Genomic DNA, 14,030 nt, shown 5'->3' with positions numbered 1-14,030 from the left:
AATAGGAAGATCATAAAGAACAGAGGGGACCCATGTCCTGTACTGTACTCCAAGAAATGGAATAGCATTTGAGACAAAGAATCCTCTGCATATGGGCGAAGCAGAGGCTAATCCTGGAAATCTGGCAAGCTAACCTGTTCATGCAGTGTAGCATGCTGTTCATCCTAGTGTAAGACCACTAGGATCTCAGTCTTGCACTTACGCCAAAGAGCAAAGGTCTGGAAGACTGCCATGGAAGCAACTGCAGGTTGCATGGAGGGGCCCATCAAGGAAAAAAATCTTAAAAAAGGCCATTAGCCTTTCGTCTACTTGGGTCCTTGAACACGGGATTATCATCTACTGTAAACGGAGTACTAAATAGCATTACAGGTTAAAGCCTAGGCACCATAAAGGATAGGCTCTAAGAGAGAACAGGAAGGTCTTAGTGGTTTTGGGCAATTTTAGGGGCCCCATGCTGGAGACCTTGGGGTGAGCAGACTCAAGTTGTTAAACGAGCAGCAATAAAGGTAGCAAGGTGAGCTCCACAGATGTAGAGACGGAAGGTTGAACACTTTTGGGCCAGGTACTATAGGCTGCTGAACCCAAGTAGGAATAATAGAAGCCCTGAGACCTCTCCTCTGCTGGCACCAGTATGATGACCCCCTGGGACAACAGCTTCCCCAGGACCAGAAAGAAAATCTGTCTTTTTTGTGGATTCAAAGACGATGAGTGCATAAAGCCTGCAGGTGAGAATGAAGGGTAACTCTAGCTTGCTAACTTCAGACATCACTGCAGACTTCCGAAGTCCAGGCAGCCACAAAGGTCCATAGGTGTCCCCCCAACTGCACTTGTGGGGGCACCCCTTCACTTTAAGGAGGATTTGCCTTAAGAACAAGTGGACTTGAGAGTCCAGTTCTTCTTATGGAGCTGGGGTGTGGGCTTCTGCTTAGAGCCCAAAATCCAACTCTTCCTGGATTCTGAAGGCTACACTAGTTTCTGATCAGTCACCTTCACCTTTTTTGTTAGGGTTCAAAGCATGATTTTATCTACTGTCACTTTCTGCGTGAAGGCATCCAAAGATGTTCCATCCAATCTGGGAGACAGATGCCCAATGTTGAAAAAACAATGAAGCACTGACAGATTTGACAAAGAGTGCCTTAAAGGAAGTAGTAAAGGGAGGAATTTTATACATCATACTGTAGATTTGAGAACTGACTTGTTTAATTAACCTTGCAATGGCGAAATGGGGGGCAGGATGTCCCCATGGGAACTCTCAGAAGGACAAACAAAATCGGTGGACTAAAGGAAGCTGTACCTGGGACGCAGAGCAGCGCTTAGGTACAGTTCTTGCTATATCTAGACAGCAAATAGATATCTCCCTGAAATGCTACAGAGCAGGGCATAAAGAAGAAAGCACATTGTCCTGGTTAAGGTGGAAGGAGGGGACCACCTTGGAAAGAAAAGAGGGCTTAGGCCGCAAGACAAAAGAAAACCTTTTACCTTTGTGCAACCAGGAAGAGTTCCTCCCAGGATAGAGCCGCTAACTCTGAGACATGTCTTGCAGAGGTGACAGCCATGGGAAGGATCACCTAATGAGAGAGGGAAGACAGGGGAATATCCCTGATAGGATCGAAGAGAGGTTTCTGAACCGATAAATGAGGATGAGGTTTCTATGAAGTCCTTGAGGACTAGGGCTTTAATATCCTTGCCATCCTTGACCATGAAGAAAGATGATGAAGCAGCCCCTGGGATAGAAGATCTGGCCAGTCTGGAAAACCCTACAGAGAACCTGCCAGGAGTACCACAACCAGTTAATGCAATGGGGATTATTAGAATGCCCTGACTCTTCATCCTGAAAAGTAGGCGAGGAAGAAACTTGAACAAGAGAAGGGCACTGACTGAACTGAACTAATCCCATTGAGTCTCCAGGGTACCCACTGCAAAGGCCCAAGGGTCCCTAGTGCTGGCGACAAAACTTGCTGTTGAACCTGGATGCCAAAAGATCCACATCTGGTATCCCCTTCCTGCAACAGAGATGTTTAAACATCTCCAGGTAAAGAGCCCAAACCTCTGGGACGAGACGCTAATGACTGAAAAATGACTAAGCTCTCCAGCAGCTCCTCCCTCAAGAGGGCCTAGTTACTATTCCAGAGGAGGGAAGTTTTCAGGGTTTCTATTTAAACCTATTCACTGTCCATTGCGCTACATTCACCCCATGCTGGATCAAAAAGTTCTCAATTGATTCCTTTGCATGCAAAACTTATGCATGAAAAATTATGGGTCATTGAAAAAGAAGGAAAGGCTACCTACTATAAACTGGGACCTGCTTCAAGTCGGATTATGCTAGGGCTGTCTTTACAACTTTGTTTGCCAGTGTCCAATCATCTAAAGGTAGCAACATAACCTACTTGTCTAAGTTCTCATGTCCTTTAACCTGTTTGCGGCAGGTAGCCGCTACCAAGCAAATCACCCTACATGTACGGGGCTCTCGGGAGTCTAATGGAAGCCGATGCTTGTGTCAGGTGGCTCCGATTGCTGCCTGACACCCGCGATCATTCCACGCTGAGAGAGAAGGACGGTCAGCTGCTGTAAACACAGCCGACCGTCCTTCTCCCTGGGATGATCACAGAGCTCATGTGATCTTGCTATATAGGATCACATGTCTCTATGATCATCTCAGAAGCCACACCCCCACAGTTAGAATCACTCCCCTAGGCTCACATTTAACCCCTTGATCACTCACAGGGTTAACCCCTTCCCTGCCAATGGCATTATTACAGTAACAGTGAATATTTTTAGCACTGATTACTGTAGTAATGTCACTGGTACCCCCAAAAGTGTCAAAAGTGTCAGTTAGGGATCCGATTTGTCTGCTGCAATGTCGCAGTCCCGCAAAAAAACGCAGATCGACGACATTACTAGTAAAAAAAAAAAAACCCATAAAAATTACATAAATCTTTCCCGTAGTTAGTAGACGCAAAGACTTTTGCGCAAACCAATCAAAATACGCTTATTGCGATTTGTTTTACCAAAAATATGTAGAAGAAAACAAATTGGTCTAAAATGTTAAAAAATTTTGATTTTTTTTTTTTTTGGGAATGTCATATAGCAGAATGTTAAATATATATATTTTTTTAAAATCGGCGCTCTTTTTTGTTTATAGCGCAAAAAATCATAATCGCACCACCAAAAAAAGCTCTATTTGTGGGAAAAATTGTCCGTTAAAGTAACACAGTGCCGAATCGCAAAATAGGGCCTGGTCAGGAAGGGGGTAAAATCTTCCGGGGCTGAAGTGGTTAATGAATGTTTAAGAAAAAAAGATTACTTGCAATGTACACATATAAACTGGTCAATAAATACATACACCAAAAAAAAAAGAAGCTAAAGCCCCGTACACACGTACCAATCGTCGGCATACAAACGTTCGTCTTTTCTCCCCGGGATGTCGGTGTCTGTTGAAAAGTGCAAAGACTGCCCAAGAATTTTGTCCGCCGACTACAGCCGACTGCAGAAGTGATGTCATGTAATGGTTAACTTTCCCTGTGTTTTTTCTTTTCTGAGCATGCCCAGTCTTGCAAATCTGCGGTCTGTCGGCAGAATTCTGTACTGACTGGCGAACAATCGTCCGTTCTGGTGTCGGCATACAAAAATTTTAATGTTTGCAAGAAAGACTCTTGCCTGCAGAATGTGCGCAGACAGCTGTCGGAGGCACCATACTAACAAGCGTACAATCGGCAGATCTTTCGTCCGCCGACGTTTGTATGCCGACGATCGGTACGTGTGTACGGGCCTTAAGACTAAGCCTAGTCTGCCATAAAGAAAAGCCTTTTGAGAAGAGTTTATAGGCAGCTGCAAAAACTTTACAAAAGCCCCAACAGATTTTTCATGAATTAAATATTTTTAATACAGATATATTAGAACATAATTTATTTTCCTCAAAATACCGGAAGATATTATTTTTTCTACAAATTTAATATATTTAGCATCTAGTCACGTTTTTAATTTAATTCTTGACAACTGCAAGGAAATCAGAAATTGGAAGATGATTGCAATTCTATTACTGCTCAATAATGTAGGTTTTTTTTTTTATAGGTAAACCTAATCAAGTTAAAATCTTCTGTTTTGATGCAACTTCTTGCAGTATTGTAAGAAATAAATGTAATAAACTTTCTTTTGCAGTTTTTAGAACAGTTGTTTATAAAAATAACAGAAAAAATGTTCTCGATACAAAAAGTGTAAAGAACAAACCTTGTATATACTCTTTGTTTTCTTCTTAGGGTTAGCTTCAAACATGATCTATATAAAGTAAAAGACAATCAATAATATTACTAGCGAAATTGTGCCAAAAATGTATTAGGTTAGTTATATAACAATCTAAAAGCCAACTAAAGTGGGCCATACACAAATGTTTGTGCAAACATTTGTACAAAATTTGTTTGTCAGGACATTCTTCCTTGCCATTATTGAGCCAACTAATTTTGTTCTCAAGTCTGTAAAATTTTGCCCCCATCTGCAGTATGAAGTGGAATCCCAGGCATATTTAACAGTTTTCATTACAAATGCGTATGATTTTTCCCAAATGAAAACCAATTAGAAGTTTTTGCGTTTGAAAAAATGTTTCCATCCTGCTCCTTTGAATTTTCTCACAAAGGAGCATTCGTAAAAGTATGAATGGGGGTGTTTAGGATGGTGCTGAAAACAGGAAAGTAGGGGTAAGGTATAGAACAGGGATATGCAAACTGTGGCCCTCCAGCTGTTGCAAAACCACAAGTCTCATCATGCCTCTGCCTTTGGGTGTCATGCTTGTGGCTGTCAGAGCCTTGCTATGCCTCCTGGGACTTGTAGTTCTGCAACATCGGGACGGCCACAGTTTGCATATATCTGGTATAGAAGGTGGTTTAGAAGAGGTGAGGCATTGCAGTTATAGAAGGAAAGGGGGAATTGGGGTCATGGTAAATGTGGTAGTGCTAGCTGTGATAGTGCAAGTCAGGGGGGGGGGGGGGTATGGGCGGTTGGGTAGGTAGTGAGTATAATGGGGGGAAACCAACATTCTTGCAGATTATTGTATTAATATAGGATATACAATTCTACCTAAAACATTTAAAATATCCTGTCCTTATTGGAGGATTCTGACTACAGACAAGTGCATTCTCCCTGGTTAAAGTGACACTAAACTAATTTTTTTTACATCAATAGTACCGTATTTTATCAATAGTAATTTAAGTCTCTTAGCGTTGTTTTCTAGCCTCTTTTTTGGTCCTGGGTGATGCTCCCTATCCTCTATCGATGCACTCCACCACTACCAGTGTACAGTGAGCAGTGCTATTATTTCTGGTCACATGCTCTACTCTATGAGTACTACAGTACCAATAGAGCTCAATGTGAGTCTGTGTAGTACATCTGAGGGGTGGGCAGAAATGGGTGGCTACGTTCTCATACACTAGGAGGGCATAGAGAACAAATGTATCCATCCTAGAACAGGAAGTCCAAGAACAGCAGAAAACAGCTTGCATTTAAGAAATTAAACAAAGGTAGAAGGTGCAGTCTACTTATATTTAGACACATTGAAATTTTTTCATTTTATAAAAAAGTGAGTTTAGTGTCACTTTAAGTGAAAGTCAAGTGCATAGCTTTGAACAACTACACAATTTTACTGGTTTTCAGCAAGAGACTGAAAGTGGTAGCTGCCCCTGTCCATCTACTATGCTGCAGACTTCTGCCTAGTTTGCAATGTAGACAATACTGCTTTGACAGAAGCCACATCAAAGTCATCTGATAAGCCAGTACACCCAGCGCTGTTGTACTGGGCCCAGGCAGCAGGGGGGCCCAGGCAGCTTCACAGACAGGGGGTGTTGAATTAATACTGTTTCCAGGGCCCCTCTCTGATGGTGGAGGAGGAGCAGTCAATGTACTTTTTAAATTTTCGGCACATGAGTATTCTGTGCTCCATGCCTGCTCTGCATGTTGCTGGGTACTCGGTTGACAGCTAAAGTCCCGGTTGCCTTCCCCGGCGGAGAGATCTTCCTCCACTCAGCTCCACGCTCAACAGCCGAGAGCGAGAGAGGCGGGCAGCAGCGCGGCGGCAGGAAGAGGGAGCTGACAGGGAGCAGAAGGAGCCAGACTTTATCGTGGGAGGAGGGTGCTATATAGGTTGCGGGTTCAGTACCGTATTTTGCGGCGTATAAGACGACTTTTTAACCTCAAAAAAATCCCCCAAAAATGGGGGGGCTGTCTTATACGCCGAGTATAAAAATCTCCAAGGTAAGTAAGTAAGCGTAATCTCTCAAAGTGCTAGCTGTCTGTGCCCTATTAATCTCCAAGGTACCGTAAATGTAATCTCATATATCTCCAAGGTGCCGTAAGTATTACCGGTAGATGTAATCTCTCAAGGCACTGGCAGTGCGGGAATCCTGTACCAGTATACCGTATGTACCGTAGCTTCAGCTACATACAGTATATCGCGCTGAGCCAATCACGGTGAGCGATGTATTCTATTATTGAATGCAAGGCCTGCTTGGATTGGTGCCTCTCTGACTCCGCCAATCTGAGCAGGCTTTGCATTCAATAATGGAATACATCGCTCACCGTGATTGGCTCAGCACTAGATACTGTATGTAGCCGAAGCTACGGTACATACACTACACCAGGACAGGTTTCCCGCACAGCCAGCGCCTTGAAAGGATACATCTAATGGTAATACTTACAGTACCTTGGAGATATATGAAAGATTACATTTACAGCACTTATGGTACCTTGGAGATTAATAGGGCACAGACAGCCAGCGCTTTGAGAGAGTACATCTAATACTTTCTTACAGTACCTTGGAGATGTATGAGAGATATGAGAAATCTGATGTTTTTCAATGGTGTTGCCTTGCTTTGAAAGGGGGGTAGCCTTATATGGCGAGTATAGCCCAAAACCTATGTTTTAACTTAAAAATTAGGGGGGGTCATCTTATACGCCCAGTCGTCTTATATGCTGGAAAATACGGTAAGTTATTTTTAAGCAAATAAATTTACTTTTTTTTGTCCACAGATTTTTGGTGTTTTTTTTTAAATGTACTGCATCATTTAATAAATAATTAATTCTTTAAGAGACCCTGTCATGAAGCAAAACACTTGTGTGAGCATGCTTTATTATAATGCACATAAATACATTAAACAGATTTTACTGTAAGTTTACAAAGCAGGACTTGGACACCTCTTGACATCATTAACCCCTTCCCACCCATCTCAGCACTTTCACTGGATCTTAAGGCAGGGGGCAGGACAGGACCACTGATAAGCCAGTACAACTGGCCCTGTTGCCCAGTGTCAGCAGCTCATCAGGGGGAGCCTGGGCAGCATCATAGACAGTTCAGTGTGGAAAAAAAGGGGGCTTTTTTAAATTTCTCCCCCACTCAGCCACTCTTACTAGCTTACCGGAGAGAGGGGAGGGGTGTGGGGGATGTGCATTCTGCATATTGCTGGCTGCTCTGATCAAGTCCCAGCTGCTTTCCGCTGCGGCTGCCCATAGCCTTCCCTGGTGGAGTTATCTTCCTTCACTCTGCTCCACACTCAGTATCCGAGAGTAAGGGGCTTATGTGAGGCTGTTGGGCAGCAGGGGTGCCTGGGTAAATTTGAATATGAACTGCACATTACCATGGTGATATAACACACAGGCAGGTGCTCTATCATGGCTGGCTCTGTCACAGTGTGTCACATGACATTGCTGTCGGGTGCTGATTTTGTAACCTTATTGGTCATAAGCTAACAAGGTCAGCACCCAACAGCCATGTCATGTGACACACTGTGACAGAGCCAGCCATGATAGATCACCTGCCTGTGTGTTACCATAATGCTGATGATCTTAGCCTGCACTGTGTGTTAACATAATGCTTCTTTCACGTGGGGGCGGAATCCGCTTGTTCAGCGGGGGATCTGTATGCTGATGCCCCGCTGAGCAGCTTGGGCAGATGAAAGGTCCGTGTCCACTTAGCTTATGCAGAGTGGACATGGAAACAGCCCACTCTGCTCTAAGAGTGGCTGATGTAAATAAACCAGCTGTCCATTAACACACAACTGCCCTCCAATACGATACGCTAGATGGAGGGGAACGGATCCTTTTCAGTTTTGTTTAGAGGAATGGATTGGAGGTAGGCAGATGTAAATGGACAGGTCTGTTTACATCCATCACTCTATAGAAGTGAATAGAGGGTAAGATCAGGTCTGCCTATACAGCTGCAAGAAAAAGTATGTGAACCCGTTGGAATGATATGGATTTCTGCACAAATTGGTCATAAAATGTGATCTGATCATCATCTAAGTCACAACAATAGTCAATCACAGTCTGCCTAAACTAATAACACACGAAGAATGAAATGTTGCCATGTTTTTATTGAACACACATGTAAACATTCACAGTGCAGGTGGGATAAGTATGTGAACCCCTAGACTAATGACATCTCCAAGAGCTAATTGGAGTGAGATGTCAGCCAACTCGAGTCCAATCAGTGAGATGCGATTGGAGATGTTGGTTACAGCTGCCCTGCCCTATAAAAAACACACACCAGTTCTGGGTTTGCTTTTCACAAGAAGCATTGCCTGATGTGAATGATGCCTCGCACAAAAGAGCTCTCAGAAGACCTACGATTAAGAATTGTTGACTTGCATAAAGCTGGAAAGGGTTATAAAAGTATCACCAAAAGCCTTGCTGTTCATCAGTCCACGGTAAGACAAATTGTCTATAAATGGAGAAAGTTCAGCACTGCTGCTACTCTCCCTAGGAGTGGCCGTCCGGTAAAGATGACTGCAAGAGCACAGCGCAGACTGCTCAATGAGGTGAAGAAGAATCCTAGAGTGTCAGCTAAAGACTTACAAAAGTCACTGGCAAATGCTAACATCCCTGTTAGCGAATCTACAATACGTAAAACACTAAGCAAGAATGGATTTCATGGGAGGATACCACAGAGGAAGCCACTGCTGTCCAAACAAAACATTGCTGCACGTTGCTGCAATGCTGCAAAACATTTGCACAAGAGCACCTGGATGTTTCACAGCAGTACTGGCAAAATATTCTGTGGACAGATGAAACCAAAGTTGAGTTTTTTGGAAGAAACACACAACACTATGTGTGGTGAAAAAGAGACACAGCACACCAACATCAAAACCTCATTCCAACTGTGAAGTATGGTGGTGGGGGCATCATGGTTTGGGGCTGCTTTGCTGCGTCAGGGCCTGGACGGATTGCTATCATCGAAGTAAAAATGAATTCCAAAGTTTATCAAGACATTTTGCAGGAGAATTTAAGGCCATCTTTCTACCAGCTGAAGCTCAACAGAAGATGGGTGTTGCAAGAGGACAATGACCCAAAGCATAGAAGTAAATCAACAGAATTGCTTAAACAGAAGAAAATACACCTTCTGAAGTGGCCCAGTCAGAGTCCTGACCTATACCCGATTCAGATGCTGTGGCATGACCTCAAGAAAGCAATTCACACCAGACATCCCAAGAATATTGCTGAACTGAAACAGTTCTGTAAAGAGGAATGGTCAAGAATTACTCCTGACCGTTGTGCATGTCTGATCTGCAACTACAGGAAACGTTTGGTTGAAGTTATTGCTGCCAAAGGAGGTTCAACCAGTTATTAAATCCAAGGGTTCACATACTTTTTCCACCTGCACTGTGATTGTTTACATGGTGTGTTCAATAAAAACATGGCAACATTTCATTCTTTCTGTGTTATTAGTTTAAGCAGACTGTGATTGTCTATTGCTGTGACTTAGATGATGATGAGATCACATTTTATGACCAATTTGTGCAGAAATCCATATCATTCCAAAGGGTTCACATACTTTTTCTTGCAGCTGTATTAAAGAGGTCTGTTCTCCTCTAAAAACAATATTAATTTTGAATAATTAAATTTATAACAGGCAGGAGAAAGATAAATATTACTTGAAAACAAACCTGCACTTTGTTTTAAGGCTGGGTCTGGGGCAGGGCCAGGCGTTTGGCTGAGGGTGGGGCTGAAGGGGGCCCCGTCAGGTAGGCTGTACGTGGTCCCATGATTTCTATCAGCGACCCTGCTGCTCACAGTACATGTGAATTTTAATCCTCCAGTCTAAGTGCTATAATAAAACGACTTTATATTCCCACTTCTACTACTGAAGAAGGATTCTGGCATCAGAACTAAACATAGCAGGAAAGGGAATACCCAAACTCTGAAATTTGACACCTTCTGAAGTGTTGCACCGCAACTCCCAAACACATACACAGAAGCGATTCAATGAATGAATTTGCACTTTTTTACGGCATTTGGCCATATTAGGAAGTCCTGCGCCAAATTACATAGTAGTTGAGGTTGAATAAAGACAATAGTTCACCCAGTTCAACCTGTGTAGGTGTGTGTGACCCTAATCATCTCTCATACCCCTTAATGTTCTGATCCTTGAGATGTATGTCCAAGAGTCTCTTGAAAGCTGTATGACAGTTTTCTGGCGATTCCCAATAAGTGCCACAAATTTAACCACTTTACGTCTGCCTGCAGTAATATTACTGCGGCAGAGTGGCTCGTTATCGTCTGACGACGTAGTACTACGTCGTCAGACACACCCCCTTCTCGGCGGGAGTCACAGCGGGAGTCGGGCCAGGGGAGGAGCAGCGGCGATCGCCGCCGCTCTTCCCCGATCGTCGGGGATCTAGTGTGGAGATCCACCTGCTTGTGTAAACACAAGCGGGCGGATCTCCTAAGTGACAGGCAGGGTCAGATTGCAGGGTTCAGCATAGCTGAACCCTGGATCTATCCTTGTGTCACTCAGTCACCTCCCCCCACACACGTCAGTAAGCACCAGGCATACATTAACCCTTCCCTCTCCAATAAAATTAACCCCTTCTCTTCCAGTGTCATTTTTACAGTAACAATGCATATATATAGCACTGATTACTGCAGTAATGTCGCTGGTACCCCCAAAAGTGTCAAAAATGTCAGTCAAGGGTTCGATCTGTCCGCCGCAATGTCGCAGTCCCGCAAAAAAAAAAATCGCAGATCGCCGCCATTACGCGTTAAAAAAAAAAACACCAAAAATGACAGAAATCTTTCCATTAGTTAGTAAACGCAATAACTTTTGCACAAACCAATCAAAATACGCTTATTGTGATTTTTTTTTACCAAACATAGGTAGCAGAAAACAAATTGGACATAAATTTAAAAAAAAAAAAATGTATTTTACATCTTTTTTGGGGGGAATTTCATATAAAAAAAATGTTAAAAATATTGTTATTTTTTCAAAATAAACGCTCTTTTTTTGTTTATAGCGCAAAAAGTAAAAATTGCACAGTTGATCAAATACCACCAAAAGAAAGCTCTGTTTGTGGGGAAAAAAGGACGCAAATTTCGTTTGGGTACGGCGTTGCACGACCGCGCAATTGTCAGTTAAAGTTGCACAGCGCCGAATCGCAAAAAGTGGCCCAGACGTAAGACAGCAAAATGCTCCAGTGGTAAAGTGGTTAATTAGTCCTTATATGCACAATCTTTACATTTGGGTTCCATAGCTGCATCAAATTTATTTATGAAATACTGATATATCAGAGATCAGAATAGTGATCTCTTCCATGTTGGAGTAAACTGTGCCAGGCATAGAAGTATGGTGTCCTAGAAAAAATTCTGTCTGAGGCAATTCTGCAACAGATTCATAAACACCTCACCAACATTTACATGAATCCATCCCCAACTTTGCCATTTGTAGCATGGACAGGAGACAGATTTCTAACATCTTCATCTACTTCTAATATCTACGGCAGATTTGATGAATTCCAGGGATTGTTTCCTCAACAGTGTCCGTAATGTTCCAATACAATCTGTTGGAATTACTGAAGTCAAATACTAAATATATTCAAAAGAGATATTTTCTCTAGAAAGCTGGTAAACTAGGATGCAATTGTGAAAGGGGACATTATGATAATTAACATTAACAAATCTGGGATCAAAAAGCATTGAAAGCCTGGAATTCTAAATTTTTAATCATAAAAGATGAAGAGAGAAAAAATAATTTTCTGCGATTCTGGTCACCAAAACGTCCATGACAATGGGCCTCTAGACTTGACAGTGAAATAATTTAAAATCTTTTCTTTTCCTTTAGATTTATAGTCAAATTTAGCTTTTTTATAAGTCATAGTGGCCTATCACACAGAAAGCATGATCAAGCAAGAGTTTCTCACCTTCCCTTCTTCTCTGGGGATTATTACATTTTCGTATCGGCTTCGACACTGCTTGGAGGAGCGATAGATTCGACTGCACGAGTTTACCACATCGCTGACCAAATCCCAGTTGGGAGTGTGAGCTGGTGACACCACAGTAAGGTTTAGGGGCAACTCCAAGAGATGTTTAACCGCCTGAATAAACAAGAGGAGCAGAAAAAGCATAACAATTTCCATAATGCTCTATATTTTCTAATGTATTTTTAAAAAAGCTAGCTAGGTTACTCTGATTTCAGTTTGATAACACTTGAAGCTAAACTCAAACAAATATAAAAGACACAAATGAATCCAGTTCTGTATTTATTAATATATCATGTGGTGTGGTAACACACGCCTTATCACATATAATAAATCATTGCATTGTCCATGAGGCGTTACTTGTTGAAAGGGCTCTATTCTCTTATAAAAATGTGGGTAACATCTAAGAAGTTTTTGTTGACTACCTTACGATGCTATACAAGGCTAGGGCTACACTGGAGATTTATTTATTTTTTTCTTTTTGTAACAAGATGAGCACTCTCCTCTCAAAGTGTATTAGGCTTCATGTACACTGACAGCTACTAAACTTGAGTTTAGAAGCTTTTGGCGTTTTTTTTTTGCCAAAGCTCCTAACCTCAACTCCATAAAAGCCTATGTGTCAATGTACACATAGGATTTTAACAGAGTTTAGGTGGCAGAATCGCATTCAGGATAGGAACGTTTGCACCGTGGGCCACCAAAAAATGCAAAATGCTGTAAAATTTCGTCAAAATTACAGTTTGTGGTTTTGCAGTGTTTTGCGGTTTCCCGCGGCAGCAGTCAGGGTAAACTAGTGTCCATGTAGCCACAAGGTTATTAAAGTGGTTGTGGAGGCTGAAGGTTTACCTTCATGCATAGAATGATAAAAAAAATCTTCTGTACGCTGCTCCCACCATAGCCCCCCTAATACTCACCTGAGCTCCCTATTATTCCTGCGATGTGCTCAAGAGCCTCGGCTGTCCCAGAACTCCCTCCTCTCACTGGCTGAGACAGCAGCAGGAGTAATTGGCTCCCACTGCTGTCAATCACAGCCAAAGAGGAGAGAGCGGGGGGCGGTGATGAGCCACGGCGCTGTGTCTTATGGACGCATAGAGCAGAGCTTGGGAGCGAGCACACACCAGTGCCTTGATAGTAAGTGGCTTGCTATTGGGGGCACTGGTCAAGGGGGAGGTCCCTGACGGGGGGGCCCTAAGAAGAAAAGGGTTAGGGCTGCTCTGTGCAAAAACAATTGCACACAGCATGTATGTCTAAAAATTTTTATTCTTTTTAAAAAAACTGCCGAACATTTAAAAAAATTTTAATCTCACAAGCAAAGCCAAAAAGTTATTGACTGCATTGTAGATATGTCAGGATTTACTGAACAAATTAGAAAACAACCTGAAAAGTCCCACCTGCAGCAAAGCCCAGTCTTCACTGATGAGCCACTCAGGATTATCAGGGCCAGATTCATTCGCTGGTTTCACCAAGGTTGGCAGAGGCTTGGCGAACTGGGCTTGCTGTTTGAGAAGGATATTCTTCTTTTGCTCCTTGCCTTCCCTCTTCACTTTCAGCATACCTGGTGTAGCTCTATCAAACAGTGAGCGGGGAGGCACCACAGATTCTCCATGTCTCTGTTTCTTCTTACGGCCTACAGCTAAATAATGATATTTATACAAAATATATGTTCCTTTAACAAACTACAAGGCAAATGCGATTGAAAGTAAAAGCAAGATTTAAAAATATATATACATTATGTACACTACTCAAAAAAATAAAGGAACACTTTGAAAACACATCAGATCTCAATGGGGAAAAAATATT

General features: G+C 42.5%; 1 protein-coding gene across 7 annotated transcripts in view; it reads right to left on the bottom strand.

Moving 5' to 3' along the window:
- The window catches only part of LOC309562087 (E1A-binding protein p400-like), a 512,144-nt gene that overhangs the window by 109,512 nt on the left and 388,602 nt on the right, over window positions 1-14,030 (bottom strand). For all 7 annotated transcript variants that reach the window (XM_082266206.1, XM_082266208.1, XM_082266207.1 and 4 more), the window contains 3 exons: window positions 13,622-13,863; window positions 12,174-12,347; window positions 4,228-4,275 (listed from right to left, as the gene is read on the bottom strand). In XM_082266206.1, coding sequence (XP_082122332.1) covers window positions 4,228-4,275; window positions 12,174-12,347; window positions 13,622-13,863 — 464 coding nt within the window. The remainder of the gene's footprint in view (window positions 1-4,227; window positions 4,276-12,173; window positions 12,348-13,621; window positions 13,864-14,030) is intronic.

The sequence above is a fragment of the Pelophylax lessonae genome (genome assembly GCF_965119305.1).
Source record: "Pelophylax lessonae genome assembly, chromosome: 1".
Lineage (NCBI taxonomy): Eukaryota > Metazoa > Chordata > Amphibia > Anura > Ranidae > Pelophylax > Pelophylax lessonae.
Note: the sequence above shows the minus strand (reverse complement) of the source record. Positions and strands in the feature narration are given on the sequence as shown.